Source organism: Macrobrachium nipponense, chromosome 45 (assembly GCF_015104395.2).
Source record: "Macrobrachium nipponense isolate FS-2020 chromosome 45, ASM1510439v2, whole genome shotgun sequence".
NCBI classification, from domain to species: Eukaryota; Metazoa; Arthropoda; class Malacostraca; order Decapoda; family Palaemonidae; genus Macrobrachium; species Macrobrachium nipponense.
In genome coordinates this window covers 18,490,017-18,505,016 of record NC_061105.1, presented here as the reverse complement: position 1 = coordinate 18,505,016, position 15,000 = coordinate 18,490,017, and the positions used below count along the sequence as shown (strand labels likewise).

At 37.5% G+C, this 15,000-nt stretch overlaps 1 protein-coding gene across 2 annotated transcripts in view; it reads right to left on the bottom strand.

Annotated features, from left to right (window-relative positions):
• The window catches only part of LOC135214114 (uncharacterized), a 33,008-nt gene that overhangs the window by 2,593 nt on the left and 15,415 nt on the right, over positions 1 to 15,000 (bottom strand). For both annotated transcript variants that reach the window (XM_064248217.1, XM_064248216.1), the window contains exons 2-4: positions 7,227 to 7,344; positions 2,218 to 2,311; positions 267 to 739 (exon numbers count right to left, since the gene is read on the bottom strand). In XM_064248217.1, coding sequence (XP_064104287.1) covers positions 267 to 726 — 460 coding nt within the window. In that variant the 5' untranslated portion in view covers positions 727 to 739; positions 2,218 to 2,311; positions 7,227 to 7,344. The remainder of the gene's footprint in view (positions 1 to 266; positions 740 to 2,217; positions 2,312 to 7,226; positions 7,345 to 15,000) is intronic.

Genomic DNA, 15,000 nt, shown 5'->3' with positions numbered 1-15,000 from the left:
TGTTTATGTATTGAAGCTTAACTTCTGCTTCTGTCATTTGGGCTATACAAGCATAGGCGTGTTCTCTATCTGCTATCGGTTTATATATTTATCCATATTTTCACAGTCTGAAAATGATAAAACAGAGAAAAAGTCCATGTCAACTTTAATTTTACTTTAAAATTTAAAAACAATGACTGAATCACCGCTGGAAAAGAAAAAGCGAAAACACCAGGAAACCGCGAATCCGTCAGCGCCAGCAAGCCATTTCTCGCTGCTGTACTTACGGGAGGGATCGTCGACGCAGACGTTGTTGTCCCTGTCGAAGACCTTTCCGCCTTCCTCGCCGCACAGGAAGAACGCGGAGACGTAGATCCCGTCGACGTAGCATCCGTCGCAAAGCGCCCTTTCGCTCTCGCCGGGGAAACAAGGCCTATGGACAGCACAATTCTCGGGCTGGAAGGAACAGGAGAAGTTTTTGGTGACCGAAGGACTTGTTATCGTCTGAACGGTCGTTTCCAGAGTGGTAGGGGGAGTCGTGGTGCCTTTGGTCGTTGCTGGAGAGGTGGTTTTTGGAGTTGTGACAGGAGGTTGTGCTGGGGTAGGCCTAGGGGAGGCTAGGCCTCCACCACCAGTGCCGCAGGGCGGCCCCGTGGCGAAGGGGAAGACGCATTGGTCTAGCTCGTCTGAGAAGACCGTTCCAGGCTCGCACTCGAAGTGGTAGGTCCAGTAGAAGCCGACATTCATGCGGTCGACGCATCTGATGAATAAAATAAAGAAGGGATATAATGATCATTAACTTCATAATATTCTTTGGAAGCTTGAATTTCAAGTCAATGGCCCTTTTGGTGTTCTTGTTCCATATAAATAGGGTTCATCTTTTGATTAATATATCGATAATAATATTGTACTCAGTAATAAAAATAGAATTAACTGATAAACTAACAAAGGCAATGACTTATGTATGGCATTCATATTTTTATCAATAAATATTCAATGTTTATCTTGGTATGGAATACCGAATTCAATATGTATACATATATGTACATATACATACATACATACTATAATATACATATATATATATATATATATATATATATATAATATATATATATTATATATATATACTGTACATACTACATACATACCGACCTAAACTAGACTGACCAAAGCGTCTCAAAACCGTTTTCGTTCCTCACACACACACACAAAACAATATATATATATATATATATATAATATATATATATATATATATATATATATTATATATATATATAAATAATCTCAAATATAAATAATCTGACAATTGAAACCCTTAAACATGCGACTAAAACTAAGCTTCAGAAACACTAAAACCCACAGGAACTCCATCAAGGACCTTTCAAAGACCTGTCTCCCGGTCCTAAAGGAATCGAGACCAGTCGTATAAAACTCCGCAGGACGTCGTAAAGGACTCTCGCGGGACTAAAAGGCGACAGATTTGAAAGTCCTCGCGAGTATTTGAAAGTCCTTGGATTTGAAGTCCGCTACGCTCATAAATCCTTAAACGGGGGTTTGATATCTTGAGGTTTTGGATGGGGGACATGTTTAACATTAGATTTCTCTGACTACAAATGAGAGAGATGAGGGGGGGTGGCGGGGGGGAGGTTAGGTGGGAGGGGCTGCAACACGTCTTAAGTTTATGAATGCGACAGGCCGGGTGGTAATAAACCTTTGAGGGAGGGAAGAATGTGTTTGAGAGAGAGAGTTACAAGGATTGGGATGTCTCAAAGACTTGTTAGTCCGGTCCGAGAGAGAGAGAGAAAAGAAATAAGGAACGGTGCGACACGAGTTCATTTTTGGAACATGAGAGACAAGGGTAATAAACTGTTGAAAGAAGGAAAAGCGAGAGAGAGAGAGAGAGAGCACAACGAAGGCTGAAAAAAAAGAAATTATATCGTTAGACAAAGAAAGAAAGAAAATCATAGAAAAGAGAAAGAAAGAGCAACGAAAGCTGAAAAAAAAAGAGATCATATCGTTAGACAAAGAAAGAGAGAAAATAATTTAAAAAAAAGGGGGGGGAAAAAAAGGGGGGGGGAGGAAATGAGCAAGGCACACCAAGAGAAATAGATAGGAAACTATCCAATCAGGAAACGAACAATCCCTTAAAGATCTTATCTCTCTCTCTCTCTCTCTCTCTCTCTCTCTCTCTCTCTCTCTCTCTCTCTTCATTTACGATCCCATCAAACGTACCTGTAGTACCAGGAACAGTTCCTGGGGTGTGGAAACACTCCTTCCTTATCGCAAGTGACCTTTGGCGTCACAATGACGTCGGGATACCTGGGATCTGCAAAGAGGATATGGGTCAGTTGCATTTCGGAAGCGGAAGTGAAAGTCCGTAGGACTTCGTCTGTTAAGGAGGTGTGAAGAGGCAGTAGAAGGAGAAGGAAGAGAGAGAGAAAGGGGACAGGGGACTTTTTTAACAGGAATCTCTCTCTCTCTCTCTCTCTCTCTCTCTCTTCTCTCTCTCTCTCTCCACAAAACACACCCATTCGACTCTGGAGAGGGGAGTAAGATTTTTATTTTGGTTAATTTTGTATGGCCTTCATTCGCTTATTAAGCCTTCGTCTCTCTCTCTCTCTCTCTCTCTCTCTCTCTCTCTCTCTCTCTCTCTCTCTCTCTCTCTCTCTCCATTTGGGAGGGTTCAATCTCATACCTCCAAAAACGCCTATCATTATAGCCCACGACTTGTGCTAGATATCCATCGACACGCACACGCAACACACACCACACACACACACACATACAAGTTCACCCAATCCCATCCTAAACAATGACATATATGCAAAGGGGAGTTTTAACTAAACGTCCCATAGATCTTAAAGGACTGTCGTAACCAGACCTTTGTCGAAAATGCTATTCGAGGTCAATAAACAAAGGGATTGTCGTTCAGGTGTTTCCCATACTATAGCGCTATTCGAACCCACGAAAGAGTTGGGTTAGCAGCTCAGGTTAAAATGAATTCATATTGTCGTGGATTAACAGCTTAGTTTTGATATACTTAAAGTAATTTAATATAGTTTAAGACACTAGATAATAATTATCAAGTGATAGTCATAAGTAATTTTAAGTTTATTTTATTATTGATTATTATTATTATTATTATTATTATTATTGAATTATTATTAGTTATTATTATTATTATTATTATTATTATTATTATTATTATTATTTATTCGAATGGAGCATCAAAATAACGGATTTAAGTAAATAAACTGAATTTATATATATATATATTATACACATATACATATATATATATATATTATATATAGTATATATATATATATATATATATAGGTATATATATATATATATATATGATATATTATATATATAGTATATATATATATATTATATATACATATAAATATAGATATATATATATATATATCTATATATAGCTATATGTGTATAGATTATATATATACACATTTAATAAATAATATCTCTACGTATATATATCCCAATATATACATATAAATATATTTATTTATTTATAATATATATAGTATATATATGGGTGTGTATTTATAAAGACATAACAACATATACAAAAAATCATAAAGAAATACAAAAACAATAAAAACTAAGAAAAAACTTTTCTTAAATTTATGGTGATTAGCATTTCCAATACTGCAGAGCTTTTGCGCTGACGCCAAGAAATTCTGTGATTGATTGACGATTATCTGGCGTTAAGGACACGAACGACGTCGGGCGACGTAAAAGGAACGAACGGCAAGACGAATGCGTCAGTCACCGACCTCACTGACCCTGACAGTTGTAACGCCAGATAATTAATCGTAAATCAATGGGCGATGCTTCGAAGGAATGGCGAGTCTTACTGGCTGACTCGTGGAGGAGATAATTCGAAGTCAAAGATTTTGATCTTTTTGAATTTTTTATTTTTATTTTATTCTTCTTATGAAATAATTTCATTTTTTATGTGAGATGAATTTCTTTTCTTTTAAAGATTTTTTTAAACTCATTTGAGTTACATTCTTTTGTTTTTTATATATATATTTTGGTCATCGGATATATGAGATGAATTTCTTGTCTTTTGAATTTTTTTTTTTTATTCTTTTGAGTTACATTGGTCATCAGATAAGTGAGATTAATTATTTCATTCTTTTGAGTTATTTTCTTTAATTTTTATATATATTTTGGTCATCAAATATGAGATTAATTTTTTTATCTTTAAAAATGTTTTTAAAATTAGTTCCTCTCTTGAGTTGATTTCTTTCGTTTATTAGTCATATTTTGATTATCAAATGTTTGAAAATTAAGTAATCCTTTTTTCTCTTATCTTTTTAGGCAGAATGTAAATTTTTCTGTGACTAATTGCTGAATGTGGCAGTGAATGTCGTCTTGTTGCTATCTAGAGCCCATCCCTTTCTATGAAAATGGGGAGATATTTGTAGAATATATATATATATATATATATATATATATATATATATATATATATATATATATATATATATATATATATATATATATATGACTGGTAAAAATGCTCTGTTACAACAGAATTCCATCTAAGAAAAGGAGACCCATAAAAACACCAAAATATAGAGAGAAAAAAATACTATATTTCAGAGACTGCTGTCTCTCTCTTCAGGTAGATGAATGAGAAAAGTTTACAGAAAAGGTGGTATTTATACCAAGAGGTCCATCCACAGGTAAGCCAATTTAGTTCATCCCCACTGATAATCTTCCTTTAATCTTCTCAAGCGGTTGGTTGAATGAAAATCTTGTCGACCACATCTGAATCCCATGCTCCATTTGAGATGTTCATTACCTGCCTCTCTTTTATTAAGGCCGATTCCATCATTTGACTCTTGTACGGCAGTTCACTGCTGATATAAATTATATGTCACGTTTAATTTATAGCAGCAACTGCCAGTACAAGAGTCAAATGATGGAATCGGCCTTAATGAAAAGAGAGGCAGGTAATGAACATCTCAAAAGGAGCATGGGATTCAGATGTGGTCGACAAGATTTTCATTCAACCAAGCTTAAGAAGATTAAAGGAAGATTATCAGTGTGGGTGACCTAAATTGGGCTTACCTGTGGATGGACCTCTTGTATAAATACCACCTTTTCTGTAAACTTTTTCTCATTCATCTACCTGAAGAGAGAGACAGCAGTCTCTGAAATATAGTATTTTTCTCTCTCTATAATTTTGGTGTTTTTAGGGCTCCTTTTATTAGATATATAGATATATATTATATACCCATATACATTTATATATATATATATATATATATATATATATATGTATATATGTATATATATATATATATGTGTGTGTGTGTGTGTGTGTGTGTGTGTGTGTGTGTTGAGACAGAGAGAAATATTTCGTACCAGCAAAAAAATACTTGATCCTGACATCAATATTTCCTTTACTTGTCGCTTCTAAATTATGTAAATATATGCACACCCCTGAACCACGCATACGATAAGCATTTTTATTAAATAAAACAGAAAACTTTCCCAGAAACATTTAAACCAGTAAAATCAAAAAACCAGAAAATCTAAAACACCCAGGAATACACCAGGTGACCTCAAATAAACTTGTTTTACCGTAACTTGAAAACAACAGAACATTGCTCATCTGCCAATCTCCCTTAACAGTACAACTCGTGTCAACATGCGATAGATAATCATATTTTTTCTCCTACACACCTTCGGGCGTGGCAGAATGCTGTCGGAACTCTTTTAAAAGATGAGTCTTTTATCTGCTTTATTTCTTTATTTATTTGTCCGTTCTCTCATGCTGTTGTATGTCTACCTTATCTACTTTTTATTATCAACTCTTTGGTTTGTCTCTTTCGCGATCTAGAGAGAACTTGACACTTGTGGGTGGTATTGCCTCCCGAGGAATTTTCGTCAAATGGACTTTATCTTGTTTTGCATATAAATTCCTAGTGCTTTCTGTTTGTCGTCAGGTTCTTGGGTATGTCATAAGCATCATCCAAAGTTATTTATTCTCTGTTTTTTTTATTTGTTAACGCAAATTAATTTCTTAAATATTTTTTCTTTAATAATAATCTAGAATTACTTCAGCTATCAGTTATAGTTTGTTTGCCTCTAATTACTTTTATATTCTGTCTGTTCTCTGTGTTCTTTATGTTCTTTATACTTTGTGCCGTGCATTTATGAATGAATTATCCACAATAATAACTGTTTCTCGAATTATTTGTCCTTTTGATAATTTAACTTTGAAAATTACTCTTGAAACTATTAATATATCATTATATTTACGCGTTAGCAGTACTGTTTAACTAATACAAAACTTATATATTTATTTACATATTTTGATAGGCGGCAATATTGAGGAGCGCTGCATTATTTGTCAGAGGGCAGACGAGTTGGTGAGAAGTAGGAATGTGGGAAGAAAGGTGGCTGTGTTAATTTCTTTAATATTATCTTTATCAAAAAATATTTTCATTTAATATTTACTTAATGCATTTGAGCCTACACTAATTCAGCACTTAAGGATAAAACAGTATTGATATGCCCACCCCATACTCTCTCTCTCTCTCTCTCTCTCTCTCTCTCTCTCTCTCTCTCTCTCTATATATATATATATATATATATATATATATATCATATATATATATATATATATACATATATATATTGTCTTTTATCAATTTTTCATCTAGATTGATTTGAATTTAATACTTAAGCCTACACCTATCCAGTACTTCAGGATAAGTATTGATATGCCCACCCCAATCTCTCTCTCTCTCTTCTCTCTCTCTCATCTCTCTCTCCTCTCTCTCTCTCTCTCTCTCTCAGGTCAGTTGTGACGACTAACGACCTCAACTGACCCATTCCAAAAATTGCCGATTGACCTGCTTTCACCTTTTAACAAAGGTAGGTCCTTCGTGCTTTGTTTCGACGTTCTCTCTCTCTCTCTCTCTCTCTCTCTCTCTCTCTCTCTCTCTCTCTCTCTCTCTCTCTGTTTGCATCTATATATATATATATATATATATATATATATATATATATATATATATATATATATATATATTTATAATATATGTATATATATGTATATAATGTATATATATATAAATATATATATATATATGATATATATATATATATATATATGTATATATATATATATGTATATATATATGTATGTATGTATACAGAGAGAGAGAGAGAGAGAGAGATTTAAAACTTACCTTTAGGTCCAGGAATAGGCTGCTTGGCAATTAGGAATCATCAATACCATCAATAGCGTCGCAAACCCGACGGTCATCAAACTCGTCCTTAGCATCCTGAACGATGAGTCGATGACACCTGAAATAATACAATAATAATAATAAATTTCAAAACCAAAATGGAATAGTTTACCACTGAGAACAAAAAATAGTGCAGGATTGTGGCGCCAGAATATGAAAATCATTGAATAACGATGATCATCATCAATATCACAATAATAATAATTATAATAAAGTGTCAAATCGAAATATAAATCTCATAGAAATACAAAATTAAATCCTGGACAAATAATAATAATAATAATAATAATAATAATAATAAAAAATAATAATAATAATAATAATCTCTCCCATATGTAGGAAGTGCAATACGAAAAAATGAAACCATAAACCACATAGCAAGTGAATGCCCGGCACTTGCACAGAACCAGTACAAAAAGAGGCATGATTCAGTGGCAAAATCCCTCCACTGGAGCCGTGCAAGAAACATCAGCTACCTTGCAGTAATAAGTGGTACGAGCACCAACCTGAGGGAGTGATAGAAAACGATCAGGCAAAGATCCTCTGGACTATGGTATCAGAACGGATAGGGTGATACGTGCAAACAGACCAGACGTGACGTTGATTGACAAAGTCAAGAAGAAAGTATCACTCATTGATGTCGCAATACCATGGGACACCAGAGTTGAAGAGAAAGAGAGGGAAAAAATGGATAAATATCAAGATCTGAAAATAGAAATAAGAAGGATATGGGATATGCTAGTGGAAATCGTACCCATAATCATACGAGCACTAGGCACGATCCCACGACGATCCCTGAAAAGGAATCTGGAAAAAAACTAGAGGCTGAAGTAGCTCCAGACCTCATGCAGAAGAGTGTGATGCTAGAAACGGCGCACATAGTAAGAAAAGTGATGGAATCCTAAGGAGGCAGATGCAACCCGGAACCCCACAACCTATAAATACCACAGGTCCCCAATTGAGAATTGGAGAATGTGATAGAGCAAAAAAAAAAAAAAATAAATAATAATAATTCGTTGTCGTGTGACATTTCCCTTTCCAGTTCTTCTTTCTTTCTGTTGGGAGAGCCAGTTCTTTTTCTTTATGTGTTCTTACTTGATCTGCCAGCCTACGTTCTGTTTGGGGGGTGTTATTCTCTCATTCCAGATGTTGACCAAACAAGTTCTTCTATATCCTCTCTCTGTCGGGTTGCTTCTGATGTAGCATCTCATATTTCCTTATTTTCTTCTCTTGTCCATTTCTTCCTTTGGTTTGCTTCTGTAGCTCTAATCTCAGGCTGTTTGGTTTACTGTCGTTGTGGTGGTCAGTTGCTGGATGACGACCTCCAAATACCTGACCGTCTTTCCCTTTCTTCAATTGGCTGAATACCTGGCTACTGGACGAAGCTCCTCTGTTGCCAGAGGTTCCATTTACGTCGTTGTCGTTTATATTCCTTCATTTCTTTCCATCATTGCTGAGTTTTGCTATTTAAACCCATAGCTGACCTACCCCATCAGGGATAGGTACTCATTTACAACTGAAGTAGAACTGGAGGAAATTATGGTAAAGATCCTCCCCCAAGGAATCAACGCCGAGGAGAGCGGTCACCCATCCAACAACTGACCAGCCCCAATGTTGCTTAACCTGTCGATTGACTTTGACCTAACCCACTCTGCCACGGCGCCACATTAACCATCTGATGTTCATGGACGACATCAAAGCTGTATGGTAAGAGCATCAAGGAAATAGATACCCTAATTCAGCTGTAAGGACTGTATCTGGGGACATCAGGATGGAGTTTGGAATAGAAAAATGCGCCTTAAGTCAACATACAAAAGGGCAAAAAAAGTAACGAGAACTGAAGTTATAAAGCTACCAGATGGGCAGCAACATCAAACACATAGATGAGACTGGATACAAATACCTGGGAATAATGGAAGGAGGGGATATAAAACACCAAGAGATGAAGGACACGATCAGGAAAGAATATATGCAGAGACTCAAGGCGATACTCAAGTCAAAACTCAACGCCGCGGAAATATGATAAAAGCCATAAACACATGGGCGAGTGCCAGTGATTCTGATACAGCGCAGGAATAGTGGAAATGGACGAAGGCAGAACTCTGCAGCATAGATCAGAAAACCAGGAAACATGACAATACACAAAGCACACCTACACCCCAAGAGCATACGGACAGACTATACATAACACGAAAGGAAGGAGGAAGAGGACTACTAAGCATAGAGAACTGCGTCAACATCGAGAACAGAGCACTGGGGCAATAATCTGAAAACCAGTGAAGACGAGTGGCTAAAGAGTGAGTGCATGAAGAAGGACTAATAAAAGTAGACGAAGACCCAGAAATATTACAGAGACAGGAGAATGACAAACAGAACAGAGGACTGCACAACAAACCCAATGCACGGACAATACATGAGACAGACTAAAGAAACTAGCCAGCGATGACACGTGGCAATGGCTACAGGGGGGAGAGCTAAAGAAGGAAACGGAAGGAATGATAACAGCGGCACAAGATCAGGCCCTAAGAACCAGATATGTTCAAAGAACGATAGACGGAAATAACATAAACTCTCCATATGTAGGAAGTGCAATACGAAAAATGAAACCAAAAATAAACACATAGCAAGCGAATGTCCGGCACTTGCACAGAACCAGTACAAAAAAAAAATGGGCATGATTCAGTGGCAAAAGCCCTCCACTGGAGCATGTACAAGAAACATCAGCTACCTTGCAGTAATAAGTGGTACGAACACCAACCTGAAGGAGTGATAGAAAACGATCAGGCAAAGATCCTCCGGGACTATGGTATCAGAACAGATAGGGTGATAGGTGCAAATAGACCAGGCGTGAACGTTGATAGACAAAATCAAGAAGAAAGTATCACTCATTGATGTCGCAATAACATGGGACACCAGAGTTGAAGAGAAAGAGAGAGAAAAAATCGATAAGTATCAAGATCTGAAAATAGAAATAAGAAGGATATATGGGATTTGCCAGTGGAAATTGTACTCCCATAATCATAGGAGCACTAGGCACGATCCTAAGATCCCTGAAAGGAATTTGGAAAAACTAGAGGCTGAAGTAGCTCCAGGACTCATGCAGAAGAGTGTGATCCTAGAAACGGCGCACGTAGTAAGAAAGTGATGGACTCCTAAGGAGGCAGGATGCAACCCGGAACCCCACACTATAAATACCACCCAGTCGAATTGGAGGACTGTGATAACCCCCCCCGCCCCCCCCCCCCCCCCCACAATAATAATAATAATAATAATAATAATAATGGATTGATCAACGATTTTATAGCGGAGATCACATCTACAATCCGTTGAAGTCTCCTGGTAATATAATAATAATAATAATAATAATAATAATAATAATAATACAGGAACAAATAACTTGACGTATGCAGGAGCAAGATTAGTAGCAGAACTGATGGGAATTCGAACACCAACCACACCAGCACAACCAACCCAACAGAAACCAAAACAGCAACTCCTTGGAAAAGGCGACTGGAAAAAAAGCAAATCATGGTGATGAGATCTGACTTGAGTAAACTGAAAGAGATGGCAGAAAAAGGCTAAGAAGCAAGAAAACAAGGGAGGAAAACTCAACGAGAAATACAAAGTACAAGAGAGGGGATTAAACAACACAATAGAAGATGTAAAACAGAGGCTTTAAGGCCAAAGCACATAAGATCCAACGATACATGAACAGGAAATAAGGGAATAGGGATACCAACAGAAACAAACTATTCGGAACCAACCAGAAAAAGACTATACAGCCAACTAAGAGGGGAAGACAACCACCCAGAAATTCCTGAAGCCGAACCAAGTAAGAGACTCTGGGAAAAAACATATGGAGCAATCCGGTATCACACAACAAACATGCAACATGGCTCCAGGAAGTCAAGGAAGAAGAAACAAGGGAGAATAAAACAAGATTCACAGACATCACGACAGACACAGTCAGACACCAACTAAAGAAAATGCCAAACTGGAAAAGCCCCAGGTCCCGATTGAAGTCCATGGATACTGGCTCAAAAACTTCAAGGCCCTACAACCACGAATAGCAGACAACTCCAGCATTGTATCTCAAATCACCAAGCACACCCAAATGGATGACCACAGGAAGAACATCCTTAGTACAAAAAGACAAGAGTAAGGGAATATAGCCAGTAACTACAGGCCTATCAACTGCCTACCAATAATGTGGAAGTTACTAACAGGTATCCATCAGTGAAAGGCTATACAACTACCTAGAGGAAACAAACACCATCCCCCACAACAGAAAGGCTGCAGAAGGAAGTGTAGGGGCACCAAAAGACCAGCTCCTGATAGACAAAAATGGTAATGAAGAACAGTAGGAGAAGGAAAACCAACCTAAGGCATGGCATGGATAGACTATAAGAAAGCCTTCGACATGATACTACACACATGGCTAATAGAATGCCTGAAAATATATGGGGCAGAGGAAAATACCATCAGCTTCCTCAAAAATACAATGCGCAACTGGAATACAATCCTTACAAGCTCTGGAATAAGACTAGCAGAGGTTAATATCAGGAGAGGGATCTTCCAGGGCGACTCCACTGTCCCCACTACTCTTCGTAGTAGCCATGATTCCCATGACAAAAGTACTACAGAAGATGGATGTCGGGTACCAACTCAAGAAAAGAAGGCAACAGATCAACCATCTGATGTTCATGGACGACATCAAGCTGTATGGTAAGAGCATCAAGGAAATAGATACCCTAATCCAGACTATAAGGATTGTATCTGAGGACATCAGGATGGAGTTTGGAATAGAAAAATGCGCCTTAGTCAACATACAAAAAGGCAAAGTATCGAGAACTGAAGGGATAAAGCTACCAGATGGGAACAACATCAAACACATAGATGAGACAGGATACAAATACCTGGGAATAATGGAAGGAGGAGATATAAAACACCAAGAGATGAAGGACACGATCAAGAAAGAATATATGCAGAGACTCAAGGCGATACTCAAGTCAAAACTCAACGCCGGAAATATTGATAAAAGCCATAAACACATTGGGCAGTGCCAGTAATCAGATACAGCGCAGGAATAGTGGAATGGACGAAGGCAGAACTCCGCAGCATAGATCAGAAAACAGGAAACATATGACAATACACAAAGCACTACACCCAAGAGCAAATACGGACAGACTATACATAACAACGAAAGGAAGGAGGGAGAGGACTATAAGTATAGAGGACTGCGTCAACATCGAAAACAGAGCACTGGGGCAATATCTGAAAACCAGTGAAGACGAGTGGCTAAAGAGTGCATGGGAAGAAGGACTAATAAAAGCAGACGAAGACCCAGAAATATACAGAGACAGGAGAAATACAGAAAGAACAGAGGACTGGCACAACAAACCAACTGCATGGACAATACATGAGACAGACTAAAAGAACTAGCCAGCGATGACAATTGGCAATGGCTACAGAGGGGAGAGCTAAAGAAGGAAACTGAAGGAATGATAACAGCGGCACAAGATCAGGCCCTAAGAACCAGATATGTTCAAAGTACGATAGACGGAAATAACATCTCCTCCCATATAGTAGGAAGTGCAATACGAAAAGTGAAACCATAAACCACATAGCAAGTGAATGCCCGGCACTTGCACAGAACCAGTACAAAAAAGAGGCATGATTCAGTAGCAAAAGCCCTCCACTGGAGCCTGTGCAAGAAACATCAGCTACCTTGCAGTAATAAGTGTACGAGCACCAACCTGAAGGAGTGATAGAAAACGATCAGGCAAAGATCCTCTGGGACTATGGTATCAGAACGGATAGGTGATACGTGCAAACAGACCAGACGTGACGTTGATTGACAAGGTCAAGAAGAAAGTATCACTCATTGATGTCGCAATACATGGGACACCAGAGTTGAAGAGAAAGAGAGGGAAAAAATTGGATAAGTATCAAGATCTGAAAATAGAAATAAGAAGGATATGGGATATGCCAGTGGAAATCGTACCCATAATCATAGGAGCCATAGGCACGATCCCAAAATCCCTGAAAAGGAATCTAGAAAACTAGAGGCCTGAAGTAGCTCCAGGACTCATGCAGAGAAGAGTGTGATCCTAGAAACGGCACACATAGTAAGAAGAGTGATGGACTCCTAAGGAGGCAGGATCAACCCGGAACGGAACCCCACACTATAAATACCACCCAGTCGAATTGGAGGACTGTGATAAAGCAAAAAAAAAAAAAAAAAAAAAAAAAAAAAAAATAATAATAATAATAATAATAATAATAATAGAATATTTTATCAACGATTTTATAGCGGAGATCACCGTCTATAATTCCGTTGTCATCTCCGAGTGTAAATTAAAGTAATAATAATAATAATAATAATAATAATAATAATAATAATAATAATAATAATAATAATAATAAAATATTGTATCAACGATTTTTGTAGCAGAGATCACCATCTACAATCCCGTTGTAGTCTCCGGGTATATTATTGACAATAATAATACTAATAATAATAATAATAATAATAATAATAATAATAATAATGATAATAATAATAATAATATTTCGGAAGGAGACCCTCTCGTAGACATGTTTTGTTAAAAATAACTGCTGCTTCAGCACTATTAATCTTATAAAGAGTCTTCTCTATCTTTCTGATGACGGCTTTCTCGTGTTGCTTAGACTGGCGAGCCAACGCACCAAAGGGCAATGGTCAAATTCGGTTGAGTCATTTGATTTATTATTGCTTATACAATTCTCTCTCTCTCTCTTCTCTCTCTCTCTCTCTCTCTAACGCGACGTTTCCTCCTGATCGACAGGACATTATCAAGCGATAACTGATTCAGTCCCTCAGCAGTTATCGCTTGATATGTCCTGTCGATCAGGAGGAAACGTCGCGTTAGAGAGAGAGAGAGAGAGAGAGAGAGAGAGAGAATTGTATAAGCAATAATAAATCAAATGACTCAACCGAATTTGACCATGCCCTTTGGTGCGTTGCTCGCCAGTCTAAGCAACAACGAGAAAAGCCGTCATCAGAAAGATAGAGAAGAATCTTTATAAGATTAATAGTGCTGAAGCAGCAGTTATTTTTTTTTTTAACAAAATAATAATAATAATAATAATAATAATAATAATAACATCTCTCCCATATGTAGGAGTTGCAATACGAAAAATGAAACCATAAACCACATAGCAATCGTGGAATGCCCGGCACTTGCACAGAACCAGTACAAAAAGAGGCATGATTCAGTGGCAAAAGCCCTCCACTGGAGCCTGTGCAAGAAACATCAGCTACCTTGCAGTAATAAGTGGTACGAGCACCAACCTGAAGGAGTGATAGAAAACGATCAGGCAAAGATCCTCGGGACTATGGTATCAGAACGGATAGGGTGATACGTGCAAACAGACCAGACGTGACGTTGATTGACAAAGTCAAGAAGAAAGTATCACTCATTGATGTCGCAATACCATGGGACACCAGAGTTGAAGAGAAAGAGGGGAAAAAATGGATAAGTATCAAGATCTGAAAATAGAAATAAGAAGGATATGGGATATGCCAGTGGAAATCGTGCCATAATCATAGGAGCACTAGGCACGATCCCAAGATCCTTGAAAAGGAATCTAGAAAAAACTAGAGGCTGAAGTAGCTCCAGGACTCATGCAGAAGTGTGAGATCCTAGAAACGGCACACATAGTAAGAAAAGTG